The following is a 22933-nucleotide window of genomic DNA, read 5'->3' as shown; positions in this document are numbered from 1 at the left end:
TCTTGGTCTGGTCTCAGGATTTCAGAGAAACTCCTGACCCTGTTCAGTGGAAGTAAATCCCCACTCTGCAACAGCCATTGAGGGAAGAGGATTTGGGTAGGGTTACCATATTTCCACAATCAAAAAAGAGGACACGGGGGGGGGGGAAGCCCCGCCCTAGCCCCGCCCCCATCCACTCCCTCCCACTTCCCACCCCCTGACTGCCTCCCTCAGAACCCCAACCCCACCCTACTTCTTGTCCCCTGACTGCCCCCTGCTGAGAACCCCCCACCCTAACTGCCCCCCCCCCCAGGACCCTACCTGTCCCCTGACTTCCCCGACCCTTATCCACTCGCATGGGTGGCAGGGTTGTAGAAATTTTGGTGGTGCCCAGAACCCATCCCCCTCACCTGCCTAAGGCTCTGAGAGGGGGGGTGGGTGGGGGGAGGAGGTCTGGGTGCAGGTCCTGGGCTGGGGATTAGAGTGCAGGAGGGGTGCAGGGTGCAGGTTCTGGGATAGAGTTTGGGTGCTGGGTGCAGGCTCCGGGCTGGGGCAGGGGTGGGTGTGCAGAAGGGGGTGAGGGGTGCAGGCGCTGGGATGGAGTTTGGGGGTGGGAGGCGGTGCAAAGGGAGGGGGTGCAGGCTTTGGGAGGGAGTTTGAGGGCAGGAGGGGGTGTGTGGGAAGGGGGGAGGGGGTTTGGGAGGGAGTTTGGGGATAGGAGGGGATGCAGGGGTGAGGGCTGTGGGTCTGAGGATGAGGGGTTCATGATGCAGGAGGGGACTCAGGGATGGAGCAGAGGATTAGGGTGTGGGGGGATGAGGGCTGGGGCTGAGGGGTTTGGGGCATTGGAGAGGCTCAGGGCTAGGGTGGAAGGGCAGGGTAAGGGCAGCCTGTCTTCCCATTAGTGGATGGGGGCACTAGGACCCGGGGGCAGCAGACAGCAGTTGCTGCTGGCTCTGGCAGTACAAGCAGACAAGAGAGAGGCAGGCAGGGAGGGAGGGCCCACGGGGGGGAGGGATGTGCGGAGGGGGGGTGGCAGGTGGAGGCCGGGGACACATCCAACACTCCCCAGCTCCCTGACTGCCCCCCCCCGGACTCCCGTTACCATTCTGGCTCCACGTGTTTGCAAAACACGCTGCCCGGTGGGTCGGTTTGTGTGTTACACAGGGCTGCAGACAGAGGGAGGGGGGAGCAGGGGAGGGCTCTGGCTGCTGGAGGCCAATGGGAGCGGGTCAATCGGCCCAGCCGCCGAATCAGCAGCCGCACTCTGCATGGAAGAGAGGGAGGGAGGCAAGGGAGAAAAAAACCCCGGACATTTTAACCTTGTTACCAATTCCTCCCGGACGGCTATTTAGAGACGCAAAAGCCGGACATGTCCGGGGAAATATGGACGGATGGTAACCCTAGATTTGGGGCATGGTTTTGCCATGTCCCCTCCTCCTGACTGGCAACTCCATTTAGGGCTTCATGCATAGGGCAGCCAAGTGTCATGCATCTGGTGTGACACTCACTCATCTGGCAGCTGTGTCATGAATTCCCACAGCCCAGCTGAGATGTCACACATCTAGCTGGGCTGCAGGAATGGGCAGCAATTACTGCTGGCAGCTGCCAGCAGGCTGGCAATCACTCTGTCTTTCCCCTCTCTCTGCTCCCCTACTGGATCACAGTGAGGAAGAAGAAGAGAGGAACAGCCACAGCCAGTGGGGAGGGCCACAAATCCATCTCCTATCATCACCCCTATCTTCCAGACACACAACCCCACAGCCAGCCCTCAGTTTAAACCCAGCTCCCCAAACAACCCCAACCCTCCATTTTATACCCACACTCAGCTTACTCCACATACAGCCCGCCCAACCCCCACCTTACCCTGCAGACGGCCTAACCAGTTCCCACACACAGCTTTCAGTTTCTCCTCAGACAGACACCCCCAACTTCCCACCCAGCTATCTTACAACTTCTACCATGCATCTAGTCCAAGAACCCAGACTCTCTCCAGCAGTTCCAGCCATCCTCCACCACCCACCCACCTACCTACCCAGAACCTCCAGACACCCTCCAGCATTCACCCACCCACTTACCTACCCCAGCCAGAACTGCCAAGATTTGTGCAGTTCTATGTCCTACCTCTGCCACTGCCTGGGGCTGTTTATGGTCATATGCAAATTGCCATATACAGCAGGCTGGCTTGATGGACTCAAGAACAAGGCAGAAATTGTTCTAAGGCTACCAGATTCTGCAGACATGAAGGCAATTCTGAGCAGAACAGCCTTGAGCATCTTCTGAGCCATATATGCTTAGTTTACTAACACAGTCAGCACTGTGCAGACCCAAAATGTTGTAAGTAGCTCTAGAAGATCAAGCTGGATTGTTTTCTGCCTGAAGGTATCATAAAAAAAATTGCCAGATAAATTCTGGCTCCAGAGTTTTTATTGCTATTGATGTCCATGGAGCATGTATAATGCAGAAAATACACACCTTGATTTTCAGATAAACAGGCTTGGCAATGGCACACTTACAAAGTTACCCCCCCCCCCCCCCCCAAAAAAAAAGAGTTTAGAAGGCGCTTGTTTTGGCTTGCAGACTGTGAAAATTTGGTCTGGAAGTCATTGCTGGTAAATAAATATGTAATACCAAAATGTCCTTGTTCTCTAACACCACTTTAAAGGATGTAGTTTTTGGCTTAACTTAAAAGTAATGTAAAGAGTTTAGCATCTAACTTAAGCACCCAAAAGCAAGGAAAATTAGTACTTATGTCTTCATTTTTTATGGCAGTGCACTGTTTCAAATCATTTTGTTTTATTGAGATCTCAATGGAAGTCTATAAGAAAGCATAAGACAAGATGGTGTTTCCACTGAGATCAGAGTATATCACTGTGCAATAAAATGTTATGAAAAAATAGTTCCTGCAAAAGCTCAGTAACTACTTTCTTTTAAAATTAATTTAATTTAATTTTTTTAGTTTGTTTATTTTAACATCTTACAATATAGGAAAATTATCAGGGTTATATAATAGGAATGTAATATCATCATTAAAGGCAATTATAATGAGTCAGCACAGTTCGTAATTCATCTCAGCTGTAGTGCTCGATATATAATTTTTTTCCCTTGAAGTTGTTAATCCTGAAAATAAAATCAGAATTGTGTTTCCAGTCTACACTTGAAGCGCTTTACCAATACAGGTACACTTGTATACTAAACTGGCAAAGCACTCCTAGTATCGACACAGCTTATACCAGCCAGCATAACTGTCGTCTACATGGCAGGCTTTTGCCAGTACAGCTATGTCAGTTAGAGATCACACCTCTTCGCAACCCTGACCTACATAACTATGCCAGCAAAAGTTTGTAGTGTAGACCAGGCCAGTTGCATTCATGTTCCTCTGTGTATAATGTAAGCAAAATTTGTCTCACTCAACACACTGTATATAAATACACTTCTAAAATGAGCTACCAAATATACAAATATGCAATAAGTCAACTTTGCAAGAAGCTATCATCTTTTACAAGAGTAACACATCTAAGTTATCATTCGTTTTGGTAAAAAGACAACTGAACCCTAAGCAAACTTTATTTCTATTCACTCTCCCCCAAGTTATTTTTTTAAAAAAACAACTCTAATCTTAGTCCTAGTGTAACTCTACTGAAGTCAGTGGAGCTGGACCAGCAATAAATATGGCTCAAAGCTTAATGAAACTAAAAACAGATTCAGAAAGTATTCCTTAACCAAATAGATTAAACATCTAATGTCGCCACCAGGTAATACAGTCTTAAATAGACTAAGAGAAACAATTTCATTTTGTACTCTCCAAAGACCATCCAGTTCAAGAAAGACTAAACTGCATGTCAAATTTTAATTTTTTACATTCAATGTTTTACTAAATTGGGAACCCATAAAATTCTACTTTGCTCTCTTCAGACAAATCAACCAACCAAAGTAACAGATTTCTCAAGATATTATAGCCAAGAACAATATTTACTGATGAAGTTACAAGCCCATGAAAATCCAGGTTTATAATAATGTTGTTGCTCACAGACCTTAAACAATAGCATCTATAATTGTAATACTTTTAACTCAAAATTAGGACAGCGCAGATGAGTATAATTTCCAATGTTTAATATAAAACATAATCCCACGTGTGTTTAAAATAAATGTAACATATATATTCTAATAGATTGTTGGTTTATTCTTACATTTCATATTCAAATCGAAGTCACTATCAATAACATAGATGGATGCACTGGTGAGGAAGACAGTGACAAAAAAAAGTTCATATAATTTGATCTAACCTCCTATCTGGAGTCTGAAAAGAATGAAATTTTTTTTTCTGCTCAGCAGTTTCAGTTAATCCTCTGTCCAAACATTTGCCCCAATAAACATCAGATTATTTTTATGTTGGCTATAAACCTGTCAGTTCTCAATAAACAGATATACTCATGGTCATTTTACTTCTGCTGTCAAAGAACTGTCAATATACACACTAACTCTGAAACTAACCCGAACTGAGAAATCCAAACGTACAACCATTAATTAGAGTAGCTGAACAGAAAGTTGTTCACGGCATGATAAGATTCAAGAAGCTGTGGCAATAGGCAGCAATTGGAAGATTCCAGCAGAAGTTAGCAAAAGCCCTGAAGTTAATACTCCAGCTTCTCTTTAATAGAAAGCTATGTGACCTTTAATGCTCTGTCAGACGGAGCCCTACTTTAGTAAATCTCAATTAAATTTTATGTTTTGTGGCTCCCGTTTTCTTGTAAGACAAGAAAAAAAAGTTCAAGGGATGGATCCTACTTTGAAGATTTTAATTCCCTGTGGGGACAATTTATTTCCACCTAGAAGGCCTCTCATAGATTTTTTTATTTCCACTTTTGTAGTTGTCAGACTATTTTCTGGATGGAAAGAGTCTTGAAGGCCTTTGAAAGTGACAGTATTCTGCAAATGACTAAATTTGAAATGCTTTTTCTGCTGCTCTGACTCTTCCTTCTATTTGAGAAGAAGGGTGGAATGATGAAAAGTGAATGGTTAAAGAGACCATGGATAATGTTTATGATGAGGTAGTGTTCTGTGCAACCATGACATTTCTATTATGATACAGCAGTAGCATAGTAGGGGTAACTTTTCATTAAACAGGCATGGCAGTAAATAAAGATGTAAACACATATTCAGAACGTTGAGCAGCATTTTAGGGACTGACCCTGAAAACACAAATTCTTGGCACAGGGTAGATCGTAACCTTTGAATCTGTCCTGAGTAAGAGATGGTGTGCAGCTGCACATGGCCTCAGGAGCAGATCACACAGTTACTCCCTTCCCAGGGCAAAGTTATTTTATCTCTTTTACATGGTACAGCTTACTTGCCCCTATGGGAACAGGCAGCTACTCTGGTCAGCAATTGGTGAGGTGGTTGGTGGTGTTAGGGATGTGGGGAATGCTGGGTTAGGAGCCCCTGCTCTCCTTCCCATCTCTAGTGTCACAATCTGAGCACAGCCAAGCGAGCAGGGCAGTACGAGGAGCTTACTCTCACTTAATCCTCTGCACAGGCAAGTAAGGGCTGTGCCACTCTAGCTCACGGTGATAATTACTTGTGCAGTCCCATTGGCTTAAATAAGTACTGAGGATGCAAGCATTGTGGCCAGAAGAAAACATTTGTAGAAGCAGGCCCTTAGTAACAACATTTTGTTTACCTTGTTATTCCCTGTTCCACATTTGGTTTATCCACTATGTTTACCTACCTTATGTGTGGTTACATTGTCAAAGAGTATTGGAAAGAAATGCCTTCCTTAATACGAGCAAAACTGAAAAGCAGTAATAAGCACTGATAAGGACAGTGGCTGGAATACAGAAGAGAAAAAGACAGGTAGAATGACTCACAGGCTTTGGCTACTAAAGCTTGTCACATTTACTTTTTAAAAAGTCATTGAAAATAAGGGGGATTGGTAAAAGGCATGGAGATTGAGCAGCTGAAGAAACTGTACCCAAAACTGGCAATGTCAGATCAGTGCTAGATGCAATAAAAGAGGTTCTATAAATACAATGAGAAGAACTGGCTAGCCAAGAAATGGGATTTTTTTTGAATGGGTAGCTCGCATTGCATAAATCAAGCTAATGCCTTGCACAACACCCACTGTTTGAAGTTCCAATTAATTCTTATTTCGGAAAAAAAATCTCATGTGTCTTAATTACAAAACTTTGGACTTTATACACTTTAGGAGACGATAGAAAAATATAGTACATGCCTTTAAAGGTCAGCCAGTTACAAACATTCATTTGCATGAGTTTTTAATTACTTATTAGTTAATGGAAGTAAAAACATTACCCAATTAAAAAAAATCTGGCAGTATTTACTATTATTTTGGAAACAAAACATAATGAAATTTAGCATATGAAACAATTAAAATGACATTTAAACAAAAAATAAAACCAGGCCACAACATACCTTTTAACTTTATGGTATTTTAATTGTTTAGACTTACAAAGAAATGTGCAATGAGCTAAGCATAGTTTCACCTGCACTCCAAAACCATTTTTTTGGGGTGTTCTCTGCCATTTTTAAAAATACACACTCAGGGCCAAATTCTCAATTGAACAGCACCAATTTACACAAGCAGAGAATTCTAGCCCTTAGTCTTTTGCTGTTTGATCCTACCAATCCACAAACCAAATCTGTATTGAAACCAAGGAAAACCCTTAAAGACTGTACAAACTGGTTATTTATATTTTATTTATGTACACAGCTTCTTTTTTATGAGATGGGCCAGATGGGAAGTACTGTCAACATAGTATTTATTAGCCAGAAAAAAAATCAGCTGCATACTACGGCATCTGGTCAAGATTTTGTGACCACATATTTAAACACATATTTCAATTATATATGGCAGGATACCATTTTCTCTAAAATCTCAGCTCAGTGATTATTCAGTCAGAATAGCCTTATATGGCAAGAATATAAGGCCAGGAGATCACATGGTTTAACGATTAGAACAAAATCAACTGGGGAGTTCAGATCAGTGTATCTAAACTTGGCTGAGCCACTGTCTTATCATGGGTGAAATTTGCTCCTGTGCAGACGGCCAGCATAAGGCCCATGCACCATTTAAGTCCCACTTGCGTCTTCAGAATAGGTCCCACGTGGGATTTAAGTGGTGCCTTAGCTTTTCGTTGGCCCACTTCACAGAAGTGAATTTCTCCCTGGATGAACTCAAATAGTTTACTCTGGAATGAATCTTTCTCTGTCTCCTCTTTATGATTTCTGTCCCTCATGCTGAGCGAGCACTCTCATAATTCCTCTTTGGGCAGTTGCCTCCAGACTTGGGACTGACAGAGCAGCTCCTATTTCAGACATTTTTTTTCTGGGTTATTTGTTGATATCTGTTTATTTTAAGCCAAAATCGCTGACTGTGTCTATCAAACTGTCTTTTCTACACCTTCTTCTTTCAGTCTCTTCCCCCTTTAAGCTGGTACTCATGGATAGATGACTGTCACCATGTGACCTCCTGCCTCCCTCCATGCCCCTGGAAAAACTGAGTAATTACTTTACAGTTCATTAATTACTATAAAGAGCCTCTGTCACAGGGCAGTACATTTATTTTTTGTACATGCTGCTGCTTCAGTTACTTTTTCGTACTCTATAAATTTGCTCCCTCCATATCCTCTTCCATACGTCAGTGCCATAGAACAACTCATAGTATTCATTGTCATCCCTCAGAAATAGCTTCTTCTTTGTGGCACTTAAACTGTTACTTCTTATGATCTGTCTACATTAGGGGTTTTTTGCACTAGTATATGTCCAGTGCAAAAATCCCTAATGGAGACAGGCTAGTAGACTAATAGTTGAACAGAGCTGTGTGAATAAATGATTTTTTTTGGTTTGTTGGCAACCCTCCCATTCCCCTCTCCCCCAAATCATTTTAGGTTGACTCAACAGGAAAACATTTCAAAATTTCCAACAAACCGAAAAGTCAAGAACATTTTTGTTTCAGATCAAATGAAATGTTTTGTTTGACCCTATGAGTCTGAGCTTTAACTTAAAAAAAAAAACTGAAAGAAATTAAGAAACACAAAAATCATTGTTTTGATTTTTCGCAATCTTATTTTATCATATTTAGATTTTTTTTTAATGAAACAATTCAGTGAAATCGACATGAATTCATGAAATGTTTCAGGCAACCTGAGTCTGAATTTTTCACAAAAAAAAGTGTCAGCTGAAAAAATTCACCCAGTTCTACTGTTGAAGACTCAGGATGAAATCTTAATTCCGCTGAAGTCAATGGTAAAACCCCTTGTTTGTCTAATCATGTAAGATGGGACAAAGGCACCGAGGGGCAGACTTTATGTCTTTGAGTCTTCAATGCCATTTTAAGGCCTGTCTACATTAGAGATATTTGTACTACATCCCTCTAAAACAATAAATCCCACAATCTTGCCTGGGTCATTTTCAGCTTTTATTAGCTTCTTTAAGGTCAAAAGAAGAATCAGGTGAAATTCATAAAGAAATTTCACTTTTCTGCCTCTGAAAATCACCTTTTGTTTCTGCCAAAATATTAGAGATGAATGTAATCAGTGTTTCACTGATGGCAAGAATTTCTTTCATAGTTTTAGCTGGAACCCACTAGAAACTCCATGCAACGCACTGGTAGATTATAATCTTAATTTAGAACCTTTCCCTGTACAGTACTCATCCTCTACTTCTGCCGACAGGTTTGAACATTAACACTTGAAAAGATCAGAAATATTCTGCTCTGACTCCAGATTGAGGTCAACACACTTTCAAAATTAGAAAAATTCTCCACATTTCCTTCCTGTTAACACCACAGAACTCAGATCCCTAATCAGTTCTCTTGAGATAATGCCACTATCAAGGTTTTCCCTTATTGTTTGTTATCAGTTAAGCCCATCAAAGGACATGCAACAAAGAAGAAAAGGCTTGGTAGCAAAAGGCTATGGCAGCCGTATTAGGGATGTAAGTGTTACGGTCAGTTATCTGTGATGTTGCTGATGGGAGAAAGACTAGGAGCAGATCCATTTTGCAGGTTATTGTCCTTCTATTTCATATCAGGACCTAGAGATTTTGTAAATTTGTTTTTGAAGGCAAGCTGCATCACAGGTATGGTATATAATCTGACTGAGGTAATTTACCACACATTTCCTTGCAAATGGCAATAATATCAGCATTAACTGAGTCGTATTAATTGGATAAGTAGTCTTTGTGTCTTTGAGAAATGATTGAAAAGTACAATATTTATGTGACGAAAACTCCTCAACAACAAACATGTCTGAGTCTTACTGCTGAAGAGAAACTCCACAAAGATATATATAAAAAACCTCATTCTAAAGAATATTAAAAAGGGCTGTTTACTTGAAATTTATGGTAGGTTATAAATCTGAGGGGAAAAGTCTACCTTTTTAATGTAACTTAATTGAAATGAAAATTATTTGTTCCTTTTCCTAATAAAAATAGAACAGGGTGAAGGATTTGTACCTCCAATAGTATATTCAAGTTCATGTTGTCTCTATTACTTTACACCCCTGGACTGGACAAAACTACCCAATGATAGAAGAGTTAAAAAAAAGGCTCAAAAATTGGCTAAATAGGAAATATTCTATTCACTTAATCCCTGAACCTCCAGAGACTCACACACATGCTTAATTTTACACACTGTGAGTTGTCCCACTAAAATCAAGAAAGACTTCCATTGACTTCAGTAGGCTTTGGATCAGACCCAAAAGACATCAAGCCTCCAGTCCTGCATTCATATCACACCCAAATGCCCATTGAATTCAAAATACTGAATTACTGGTGATTTATACCTGATTTATACTTTTTTAAAACAACTAGATGAAGGAATTATACATTATTCATTTTCCTTTCAGAAGGGATAAAGAATAACACCCACACAAATCAGAAAAAACAGAAATCCTGTTATTTTTTGCAAACTCTTGTATGTTTTTTAAAATGTCATATGCCTTATAGGTGTGATGCACAGTAGTTCTTCAACAGGAATCAAAAAGTAACTTAAAGCAACATAATCACTGCAGAGGGATTTGCAGTCTTCTATCTCACAAACTTAATGGAAACATTTGTAAAGATTTCTTTACTTAGTAATTGAAAACAACTAGTTCTGCTACTCTGTACTTACGTAAAAGCACAATTCTATTTCATCCATAGTAAAGTCAAGTATTTAAAATCCATACATTGTAAAATCAGATTTCTATTGTACTTTCAAAGTTCTTGGGGGTAAGCCGGCAAGCTGTATAAAACTGGGATTTGGCTAATTTGAGTCCCCTCTATTATAGGCGAGCATCAATCATGCAGAGGTCCTGTGGCTAATGTACTTAACTTTAAACTTGTGAGTAATCCCACTGAACTCACTGGCATCAGTGAGACTGCTCATGTATTTAAAGTTAAGCACATGCTTAAGTGATCTGTTGGATCAGGGGGAGGAGCCCTAGAGAAGATCTTAGATGCTCCACAGAACCGAGAAGCTGCTCCTGTGGAGCATTAGTTAGGGCAACTGCTGGCTATCCACCTTGGCTAACTTGAAATGCCAGTTAATCAGAGTTCAGAAATTGGTGCTGCACTGGATTGGTGTTATTATATATTAAATAGAGAGGATTTTAATGGCATAGATTCTAGGCCAAATCAGTCACACCTGTATTACACTATTGAATTCAATGAGTCCATACTGGTGTAACAAAGAGCATAATTAAGCATCCTGCATCTAAATGATGTGTAAAACATTTCAGATTGTGTTTATTATGTCAAATAAAATGTTTGCCAAATTCTGAACACAGGAGAAAGGGTTAATTTGAAAGCAGTGTTCTAATGTCTGGAAAGCTGGGTGATTAGAAACAGTCACATAAAATTGACAAATATAACATATGTATTCTTACCCTTCAGTCCGGAAAATAGTCCTAAAACTGTCCCCCAAGCTCTTGTAACTGGTTGGATCAGTTTTCCCTCTTTGAATTTGGAACCTAAAAAATACAATTTATAACAGCATGTGAAGTTAAGGATTTTAAAAGCCACTTTCGGCTTTCCAATTTCTATATAAAAGGGATTTTAAGGTTTATTGATATATCTTATTCATTATTATAGACTGTTCCTGATATTTATTCTTATTAACACTACTTTCATAGGAGTTATTAAACAAAGGAGAAATACAGCTCTAAAAGTAACTTTTTCATAGTTCATAGTACTCAGATAGCCAGCACTTTTACAATTTACTCCTCTTTCTTGTTGTGTAAAAAATAAACTGCTAATCATGGGCTTGATCCAAAGTCCATGGAAGTTCATAGGAGTCTTTCAATGGTCTTTGAATCAGAACCTGTTTTCAGAAATCTGAAGTAGCATATTGTAATGCGTTTTACCACTGTGAAATGAACCTACCATACAATTTCTTATTTTTAGTGTCTGATCCAACTCCAATTAAAATCATCAGGAGATTCTATTGGAAGTTAGATCAGGCTCCTAATAGTCACTTTTGGACATTTATCACAGAGGTGAACAATATAAAATGCAGCTATCAATATTTTAATGAAGTCATCTTTCTTCTGCTCATATTTTGACACATAATGCAGAGGTTTTCAGCAGCGGGCTGACAATACTTGCAGCACATCAGCCTTAAGAATAATAACAAGATTAGGATTTAAGACTGCAAACATATATGCCAGTATTTACAAGTTCTCGATAAAGGTGGTCAGCATAACTCACTGTGTTAATCTACTGAGTGCTCCAAATGGGGTTACACCCACTTCTCAAAGCTGCCAATAGAGAAAAGGAAAAAGACGCTAGAGTATACATTTCCCATCCCCCCCACCCTTTGTTTTAAAAGTTTGTATGCGGGATGGGGGTTGGGGGGGGGGGGGCTCATAATGACATCTTTTTCCAGTTCGAGCCTTGGATATAATGTGCTTTTGTTCACAGTTTGATTACACTTAGAAGTCTTTGGCTACATCCTACACAATAAGGGGACTTTGTAGAGAAAGTTATCATCTAAAACCAAAATGTGCACTCTTTCATAATATCTCATTTTTAAAACTGTAGAGCTGCAAAGATGCTCACTTGAGTAGCCTAGCCAAGTTCCACATCAAGGGAACTTCAAACAGAGTTGGAAGAACATAATTTCTTGTTAGATTTTTTCAATTACTATCCAGTATAAAACAACACAGACACAAATGTTAGTAATCTCAGTTCAGAATAGCATTGTGTGAGGCAATCTACAGACTGCCATTATAACTCATGTAACATCAACCCTGTGCATTAAATAACGCCTGCTTCAAAGAATCATCCAGACATTAATTATTAGAATCAAATACTGCTGCAAGTCCTAAGCAAAAGACAAAACAAGCACGTTTACCTTTTTACTTATGTTCTTCACACATAGTATACATTAGTGTTTTAGATAGGTACCGGACCTTCAGTGCTCCAACATACAAATATGGCTTCTTATTCTGATTAGACACCATCAGATTCAAATAATAGTACAATTTTAGTTAAATGATATTAAATAGCAATTTTCTCTTCCATCTTAACTGGATTCAGCAGGATCAAAAACGGTTTTTACATTTCAGCAAAAGGCATTCTTAGTTTTGCCTATCAGTGTTTCCTAAGCTGTTTGCACTAACAAATCTAAGCATTTTCTTCACTCTGGGAGACAAATTTCCAGTGATGTAATATAATTCTTTGGGCAATTATGAAGGCAAACCCACACCTCTTTTGAATGCATTTAGAAGGAAACGTTGGATCGCTCCATAGTCCTAAGAAAAGCAGTTCAGGCACATGTGGGATCTCCATCTGAGGTAACCTCTTTTATTAGGGAGAGAACTTGCTGCCAAGTTGGCAAAGTAGAGACTGCTGTTCTAGAGGTTTACACTCATATGAGAGTTGATGCATAACATTTTGTCTGAAAAGAACCCTTGGGAAGGTTAATAGCTGAAAATGCCTCAATGGCATCGCACAAAGTCCAACAGTAATAACAGCAACGGAATGTTGTAAGTTGTTACATTATACTAGCCAAGAAATCAAGACTGAAAAAAAAATCTTAGCACACACAGACATGTAGGATTTATACTAATATTAGTATGTTTAAGCCTTGATCATTTATACCTCAAAGTTTAAATTCAAAAGTGATGGGCTCCATTTGTTGTAAAAAGAAACCTTTTAAAAATTCACTAATAATTGAAAGAAATTGTAGACTAGTATTTACATAGAAAGACAGTCCTAAACCATAAAACTTTTTTCAAAAGTTTTAAGACTTTCGTCCTAAGCAGAAATTTAGAATAAAGGTGATTGTTTCTAAAATACTCTGGGAAAAACTTAGGCCCCTATCCTGTAAATACTTATGCATGTGCTACCTGTACACATACAAATTATTCAACAAGACTACTCATGTGCATAAATTTAAGCACATGCATAAGTATTTGCTGGATTGGGGCCTTAATCCTGGGCTACCCCAATAGAGATAATATATATTAAAATTATTTTACTTTAGCTTTATCCTATAGCCACATACAACTGTACTGTATATTTCTTAATACTTAATATTTCTGCTCGTAAAATGCAGAGACAGAATGAGCACTTTAATAAAATAATAGTTAATTTATTTGTATCAGTTTATGGGATAAAAGGATAACTTCTTACTAAAAATGTTAAATACTATTTTTTACATTTATTTCAATTTCTTTTTTAAAGGGAGAGAAGATCTTAGTATTAAGCGAGTCCATTTGTAACACTGACACAAACAACATATTCCTTCCTTTAGGGTTTTTGGATCCATTCCTTCCCTAGTAAATCTTTTTAATAGCTTTAACAGCAATCCTAAAATACATGCCAATTATGTGCTCTAATCTAGATCTGTGAACTGGGTTATTTGATTTGGAATTGCTTGCCTCAATAAAAGAAGGTTTAACTTTTTAATGGACTAGCTAACTGATCACCCGTACTTGTTATAAGGAGCTAGAGGAAGAACTGACAAGATGTTTATTTGTTTTGCTGGGGGGAGGAGCAGCAGCAGCCGCAGCAGCACCCTGTAGTAGTACTAGTAATAATAAAGAAGGGTGAAAGCATTCACTTCAAAAACAACCTGGTCTGTTTTAAATTATTGACTAGGGGATTGAGTACAACCTGGAGATACACAATGGTTTTTTTTCTGCTTCAAATCTATTTCTCTCTGAAAACAGTATTAACCAAATGCTCATATTCAAGTGAATTTCTTGCATTTTTGAAAGCAGGAGGACTGTGTCTTATACATTATTGGCCTTGTGAGAATTACAGAAGCTAACCCGCCTGACTAAACAGAAAGCATCATGCATTTCTGGTCTGGTTAAGATTCTGAAGTCTAAGAAGCAAAACCTGCAACTAAACATTTTTCAGAGACAGAGTGAAAGGACACTAACAAGATAAGGCCTCAGTCCTGTTCTAGGGCTCCACATGGGCACCTGGATCTGCCCATGCAGAGCCCTTTGAAGCACTGGGGCTTAAGAGTGCATTAACAAAGTTGCCACACAACAAGAAGCAATAGACAGTGGATACTGCAACAAGGTGCAAGTTTATTGAACCTATCATTAGAAAAAGGTTCAAACAATTGACATTTTCCTCAACTGTAACCTCTTCTCCACCAGCTTTGCTAATTCTCCAGTCTGTTCAAAATGCTGCAGCAATAATTATCTCCCTCTCCCTCCCAAGTTTACCACAAGACTTCCTGATGTTTGTAAGAGGAGGCAGTAGCCACTGTCCTCAATCCACCCCAGAAGATTACAAAAACGGAGAGATTCCCAAGCTAGCTGAGGACAAGAGCCTGAAAACGGAGAGGAAAGGATGGGTCCAAGAAGGGTTATGGTTTCAGGTGGAAGCCATGTAAAAATGGCCATTTTAAATGCTTTTCTTTTTGAGATTTTTGGTGTTTATTCAAAACCTAAACTCCAAGCTGTAAACCTCTGTGATCCAAAATCAAAGAAGCTACAATTAAATGACTCACATTTGTGCAGCTGTACAACTGCCATTTGTAGGACAAATAATCCCAGGTCCTTCTCACCGTGACATCATGAAAGGGGTAATCTATATGGACAGAAACTGCCCTGGAATGACTCCTCTAATGTGTAAGGCACAAATAAACTCTTCTTCAACATGAAGGATGCTCGTTTTCTTTTGCCATCTCTGTCAGCCATTTCCCATTAATAATCATTATATAATTCAATGAAGCAGTTTCTGTGCAATACCCTCTTACATAGGGTGATCATATGTCCCTAAAAATCACACATTTGTTTCCACGGTCTGTCCCACTGTCCTTGCTGGTTTTACAAAATCCAGTGTTTTCTCCCAGTTTTTGTTCCCATGATGCTTCCCAGTGACTCCTCCCTCTGCAAAAGTCCGCAAGCCAGTCTTATCCTGCATGCAGTGAAATCCACAGGATGGTGGGGAATAGGGTGACCAGATTACATGAACAAAATATTGGGACACATGGGGGGGGCAGGTCCGGAGCGCCGCCGAAGCAAAAAAAAAAAAAGAAAAGCCCCGAGCCAGAATATCGGGACAAATGGCGTCCTGACCATACACCCATCGGGACGCGGGACAAACGACTGAATATCGGGACGGTCCCGATTTTATCGGGACGTCTGGTCACCCTAGTGGGGAAAGAGAGGCTGAGGTGTTACTTGGCTGAGGAGAAGAGATAGCTTGTATTCTCTCCCTCCTACAAGTTGTCAATTCTACTATCCCTCACCAAGATAGTCTTCTGGGTGCCTGACAGCATAGGTACCTTAGTTTTTTTTTTTGCTTTCAAAGTCTGTTCACCCAGCTCTTACTAACTCTCCCCCATTTGATGCCAAGTGCTATGTAAGGCTTTCTGTAGCGGGGTGGTCACCCACTCCGGCCCTGAAAGGGTTACAGCCAGCCCTGGGAGAGGACTGGGGCTGCGAGCCAAAGACTAGGCTGATGGGGAAGGCAGCCACAGCTGGGGCCACGCCCCAATCAGGCCACAGCTGCCCCTATAAAAGGCTGTGGGCCAGGAGCTCAGGCAGTCTCTCTCTAGCTGTGGAGAGAGACGGGCCTGGCTGCTTGGGACCTCAGCAGGGTACCTAGAGTGGAGCAGGGCTGGGGAAAGGCCAGAGGAGCTGGGGAGCTCCAGGCTGGAAATCCTCCAGGCCGCAGGCCTTGGTAAAGGCCGGGAAGGATACTGGGGTTGCGGAGGTGCAGCCCAGGGTAGGCAAAGGCAGCAGGTCCAACCCACCCTTGCTGATGATGAGTGGTATAGACTGCAGTCTGCCCCAGTGAGCAGGGGCTAGATGGTGATTGGCAGTAGCCACTGAGCCAAGGTGGGGGTAGAGGGTTGGGGGTTCCCCTGGGTGTGGAGACCCAGAGAGTGGGGGTACTGCCAGGGGGCAACACCCAAGGTAAAGGGGCACTGGGGTCCGGGAGGGACATGGGGGCCTGAGGCAAGCGGGATACCGGCTGGCAGAGGGTGCTCCAAGGCTGGAAAAGTAATTCCCTGGATGACCAGCAGGAGGTGCCGTGCCGGTGAGTCGCCGCATCGCTACACTTTCTCATAGCCTCATGGACTTTAAGGAGAGAAAGAACCATCATGATCATCTAATATGACTTCCTTGCACATTTCAAGTGACAAAACCTCACCCACCCACTCTTGTAATAGACCTGTAACCTCCAGCTGAGTTACTGAAGTCTCAAAACACGATTTAAAGACTTCAGGTTATAGAGAATCCATCATTTACACTAGTTGAAACCTGCAAGTGACTCATGTCCCATGCTGCAAAGGAAGGTGAACCCTCCCTCCCCCAGGGTCTCTGCCAATTTGATCCGGGGGAAAATTCCTTCCGGATGCCAAATATGGCAATCAGTTAGACCCTGAGCATGTGGGCAAGACCCACCATCCAGACATCTGGGAAAGAATTATCTGTAGAAACTCAGCACCCTCTCCATCTAGTGCCACATCGCCGGCTGTTGGAGATATTTGTCACAAGCTTTTCAATCCATGTTAAAATTGCTATCATTTCCTTATAATCAAAAAGGGGTAAATCAGTACTTGATATCTGTATCTAAATATACTGTCAGCAATCAAACCTAGTCCACACAGCACAGATTCATGGGGTCAATCCTGGCTCCATTAAACTCAATAGAAGTTTTGCCCATTGTCTTCAATGAGACCAGAATTTCACCCATGAATTCCAGAGATTCTTGGTGCTCAGTATTGTGCTGCCAATATACCAGTTCTGCTGCTGAGTAGATCTGAGGGAAAGAAAAATGTGTGCTTTCTCTCTCTCAAGAAAAAATAGCATTTGGACCATATTCATGATCTTTGTTAATAAGTGTCTTCTGTCTCGCCTTTAACTTACACACCCTTATTACATCTAACTGAGATGACAGCTGCACCATGCAATTTTAAGATGTAAATCAAATCCTTGATATTTCCTTCCCTGATTGCAAGGTAGTGAAAGCATTTATATGCATAATGTAAATATATAACTTTGGGTACTCAGTCAATTTAGATGATATTACTGCTGGATGAAAAATTATTTGGCATAGTAACAAAAGCAAATTAAATCTTCTGGGCAATGTAAATTCTAAAAAAGCTTTTAAACTTGTATAGCTTTCTGAAATGTAAGATCAACAACTAGAACATATACTTTAATTAATTTCCTGTGATTCCAGACGTACCTAATTGCAGTTGCTCCTATAAGCATAACTAGATTTGAAAATGGATAATCTGAGGCTATATTTTTAGCAGTTTACATGCTTATATTCAACTATAACTGGATCACAATTTAAATAGCTATCAAATTTGTTAACTTAAACATTTACTCTGGTGCCATTTGTTAGTGCTGTATATGGATGCAGATTTGCACAGCTACTATACATGCTGCATATGGCATTACTAGTGCTTAAATTTCATGTGAAACCTGATATTATAAAATGGACCTTGATAAGGTAGTTTATTCTACTATTTGGCACAAGTTCTTCAGGTTGTTTATATTACTTATGGGATAATAACTAAATTGAGAGTATAATTCTGCCGTTTATTTTAACAGTAAATCCTTCGATTCACACAAGCTGTTGAACAAATGAACATTACATTTCAGAACAAAAACCTAATTATTTTAAGCCATAGATATAAATTATGCCAATATATGCGGTTATATTTTAAGTATTATAGTACTGCAATGATGATATTTTAAGTACAAGGCCATAAAGAAACATAGCAGAACAGTAACATTATAGAAACAGGCAAAGGGCAGAATTTTTTTTAAAACCATATTGCATTTTAGACCTAGCTTTACTTTTGACTCTCTACAGAGCTATCTCAGTTTTCTCTTCTGTAAATTACTTGCTTCACAAATGATAAATTATTAGTACAGATAGACAAATACTGCAAAAAAGTGTATTCCAACATTCATTTGAATAAAATCTTCATTTACTTTGATTGGATTCATTATCCCTCTTATTTACTTTCTGTGACATTTGGAGGAGCAAATATTTGTTTGTGGAAAGGCAAATTTTTTGTTATGTACACAAATATGTATTCGTATGAGTATTCACAATGGACATACTTGTATAGCTATCTTGAAAGCTCTATGTGGGTTTGGGAATCACCTAATTTGGAAGATTAATTCTATGCAGATTAGGTGACCAATCACAGAGTGTGAATAGCAAATTACAAATACAGTAGTGAATACTCGTAGTAGAGTTCACAACCAATCCACAGACGGAAGTATTTCTTGTCAATGAATAATTTAAAAAATGAACAAATACTTAAAAAGCAAAGTGGGTTCAGAGATAAATTAACTCCTATTTCAGTCTAATAATCTGTAGTTCCCTGTGAATAGTTCACCCAGTTCCAGTCATGAGAGTGAGATTACAGAACATTTTCTTTATGCTAAACAAGTTGATCCCACTTCATTGTAACCTTTTTGTATTATTACACTTCTTAGAGCTTTTGTCTCACATCAGTTGCTCAGCAGTTTGAGTAGTATTGCATGGTAACTATCACCAACTGGTGTGCATGTGTTTTTTATCTGGGCAGGGAGGAGGTATGCGAAGATATGTACTAGGGGAAAGGCCAGTGAGATGAAGGAAAAGTAGCAGTCATATTCTTGGGTAAAGGATATTGTAAAAGTTAGGTGAGTTACAAACAACTTAAAAGAGAGAACTGCCCCATATGGTGTTCAGGGTAGATGGGAGGATAGAAGAGGTTAGGCTGGGGAGTAGCAGCAGACTTAATGCTTTTGTTTTTTTCTTTGCTTTGAACAGCCAGCTAGGACTGGTAGTAACTACATGACCTGGCAAAAAGATTTATAAATCTAAGTCACAACACCCAGCCCCAGTTCAGATCTTCTCATGTTCAATAAAAAATGGACAGTGATAGGTGGCATGGATCTGGCAGAATTCTGGATGGTAAAAAATGGAGGAAGGGGCAGGAGGATTGCCTCAGACCTATCAGGAGTGGAAGGATTCTTCCTGGAAAACAGGAAGGGTGATCTAATTAAAGCCCAGGACTGGGACTCAAGAGGTTCTATTCCCGCCTCTGCCATGGACTTCCTGTGTAGCCTCAGGCAAGCCAATCAATGTGTCTTGATTTACCTATTTGCAAAGCACACATAATGCTTTCTTTCCACACAGGAGTGTATTGTGGCCTGATAAGTACTCTGAGAGACCCATATGGAAGGTACTAGAGACATGTAAAGTATAAATGCAAACAATACAAGTAAACAATTGCCATTATTACATTCTCTTGCTGGGACCTGAGTGAAACGCACAGTGGTCAGTCCCAATGCAGAAAACAAGTTAAGAGGCTGAAGAAGAAGAAAAAGAAGAAGACCCAGTTCCTGTAAAATGGCAAAAATTTAACAATATATCAGGATAAAACCAAGCACAATTAGGTCTCCTCCGAAGTAACAAAAAAAGATTTAGAACTTGTATTCTATTACTAGAGCATTCTGTAGAGGCTTGATATACCATCAGGAGGTTTCACTGAACTATTGTGTATTGTAAGTTTTGCATATACATGCTTGAATATGTGCCTGCATATTCAAGGAAAAGAACATCTTAAGACATCTGAATCTGCCCTGGAATGTGTGTGGAGTTAGTCAAACCACAAACTTTGTCTCAGATTTCAAAACAAGGGCACAGAGATTCCTCTTTTATTTTCAGACTGTAAGAGAATTGTGAAATCAATGCCCAACAGTCACTTTGCATGGTGTTCGTCAATAAAGGAGGCAGCTTCTTGTATTGTTGTATATTGCACAGGAATTTTTAGCTTTATAGCTGAGTGGGAGTGCTCCATCAGTAAACTACTCATCACTAGGACAGATGTACTAGCTCAAAGGCAACATAATAACCAGCCCAAACATTCTCCCATCCTACATCTAAATTCATGGATAAGAAGACCACCTCCAACCCACGATTCAGTTCCCCCCAAACCCATGTCCCATTCCAGTCCCAATCCATTGCTGCTCCCTCCCCACACATTTACATGATAGCCTACTTGGTTGGACTCCACTGCACTTAGTGCTCTCCGGCTATTTGCACCCTACCTCTGATGGAAACAGAGTAGGAGTAGGGCAGGGGAGAGAAATGGATTGCCCGGTGAATGAGAAAACAAGAGGGGGAGAGCTTTCTACAACTGAATAAGCAGCATTTTTTAAAATACAAACTAGCCCTCCAAACATTTTGTAATTTGCCCTTTACTAGTGAAGATGCTTCAAATAATGAAGGAGGAAGACAAAGCAAGTAAAACAATTAGAAAGTGATTTTTCTTTGCATTGTCCGCAATATGTCAACGCAAGAAAAAAAATGTAGGTGAAGCCAGACAGCACTCATACCTGACAAGGGAGAAAAATATACTTGTGCTTAACACACTGGAAGAAACATTCAAGGACACCTCATTCTTTGGTAAAGACTGTCCCCATAGTGCTACTAAGATTGATTGCAGTTTAAGTTATTAGAGCTTCCAAGGTCTGGCTCTAACTTGTGCATACAATTTAAAAAAAATTTTTTGTCTGAGAGAAATTTATCCCTGTGCAGAGAAGCAGAAAAGGCCTCTGCACCACCAAACTCCTTTTCTGAAGTTTTAAGTGGTTCAACGGTGCTTTGAGTTGGCTCTCTGCATAGGGGTGAATTTCACCCTTTGTAATTAGGTGCAATAATCTTATTCAGGAAGGTTCCTCATCCCTTTTATATTCCCCATTCCTTTTAAAAACACCTTTCTTTTATTCTTTGTGTTCCAGCTGAGAAGTCTACTAGTCAGTGAAAAATCCAGGTGGGAGAAGGAAACCAGCACTAGCATTTCTTGTCCAAATTATGATAAATCAGATCAATTACTTTGCTCTTGTTCCTTCCCAGTTGAAGGGCCGTGAGGAGACACCTGTTACAAACAAATCTTCTGACAACCTGAGATAGGTGAGGAGCAGAATCCATTATGAAGTTCTCTTGGGCAACCTCATGGTAATTTCAGTTATTTTATTTACTGCTCCAATACTATATGGATAAGGGCTCTAAAAATACCTCAGATACAAAGATAAATTTACAAATCCAAGTCTTCTCCTAGATGTTACCCTAGGATAACCCTGATTCATTAAAATACAAAACAACAATATGAGATCACCGGGAGACAAAAAAGTGCAGTGACCTTTTATTAGGAGTGAAGCTCTGAGGAATTATTAAGTCTTTTTTCTCCACACACTAACGTGACTTCTCCTTTATGTTGCACAATGCAAGTCAAAACATATGGTAGCTAAAAAGGTAGAACCAAGAACTTTGTTCAAAAAAATAATTACAAGGCACTTAGAATATTTGGCAAAAACAGAGATGCATGAATTAAACCTGCCCAGGAGCAGGCCTAACTTGCCCATGGAACAGTTCCATGGAAATGTGCTACAGTAATTATGCTGATGGTTAACAAAAAAAATAATTATAGCAGTCTCACCGGTTCATGACACTCAAATATTTTATCATCTTCCTGAGAAAGAAATACAGCACAACCCTGATTCAAACCATACATGTTTTTAATAATCTAATTCAGGAACTGTGTTTTTCAAAACTAAATAATTCAAAGTTACCACTATTTTATTCCACATCAAAAATGGGTCAGAAAAATATCAAGCAAGCTGCTAGCTATGCTGTTGTGCAAGTACATTTTTAATTTTGAGGAATGAAATGAGAACATTGCTCAGTACTCAGTCAGTGCTGGTTATACAGTAGAAAAGATACCATATTACAATCTTGAACCTGCATGCAAAGCAAAGAATCTACTGATTTTGATGAAGAATAGAACTATTGCTTATTTCCAAGTTCAGTATTACACTTACAAAGAAAAGCTAACCTCTTATGCTAATTTCCTTCTTTGCAAAGAAAAACATTTAGGGTATGTCTACACCCAGCCGCTAGTTCGGCGGCTGGGAATCGAAGTTCTGGGTTCGACTTATCGCGTCTTGTCTGGACGCGATAAGTCGAACCAGGAAGTGATCGCCGTCGACTGCGGTACTCCAGCTAGACGAGAGGAGTACCGCGGCGTCGACGGGGGAACCGCGGCGTCGACGGGGGAGCCTGCCTGCCGCATGTGGACCGAGGTAAGTTCGAACTAAGGTACTTCGAACTTCAGCTACGTTATTCACGTAGCTGAAGTTGCGTACCTTAGTTCGAATTGGGGGGTAAGTGTAGACCAAGCCTTAGAGTAATGAACAGAGGTGGTATCAGCACCATCAAAATGAAGTATCAGAGGGGTAGCCGTGTTAGTCTGGATCTGTAAAAAGCAACAGAGAGTCCTGTGGCACCTTTAAGACTAACGGATGTATTGGAGCATAAGCTTTCGTGGGTGAATACCCACTTTGTCAGAACTCGCAGATTTATAGATCCTAGCTGCAAATGTATTGTCTTATATGACAGAGATAAATCATGCATACAAATCGTACATCAAAGTTGTGAAATGGGCTACAAATGCAATAAAATATAA

General features: G+C 40.2%; 1 protein-coding gene across 1 annotated transcript in view; it reads right to left on the bottom strand.

The window, feature by feature from the left end:
• SLC25A21 (solute carrier family 25 member 21) overlaps positions 1-22933 on the bottom strand; it is a 358445-nt gene that overhangs the window by 70146 nt on the left and 265366 nt on the right. The window contains exon 3 of the mRNA XM_065403051.1: positions 10866-10949. Within this exon, the coding sequence (XP_065259123.1) occupies positions 10866-10949 (84 nt within the window). The remainder of the gene's footprint in view (positions 1-10865; positions 10950-22933) is intronic.

Source organism: Emys orbicularis, chromosome 4 (assembly GCF_028017835.1).
Source record: "Emys orbicularis isolate rEmyOrb1 chromosome 4, rEmyOrb1.hap1, whole genome shotgun sequence".
Lineage (NCBI taxonomy): Eukaryota > Metazoa > Chordata > Testudines > Emydidae > Emys > Emys orbicularis.
Note: the sequence above shows the minus strand (reverse complement) of the source record. Positions and strands in the feature narration are given on the sequence as shown.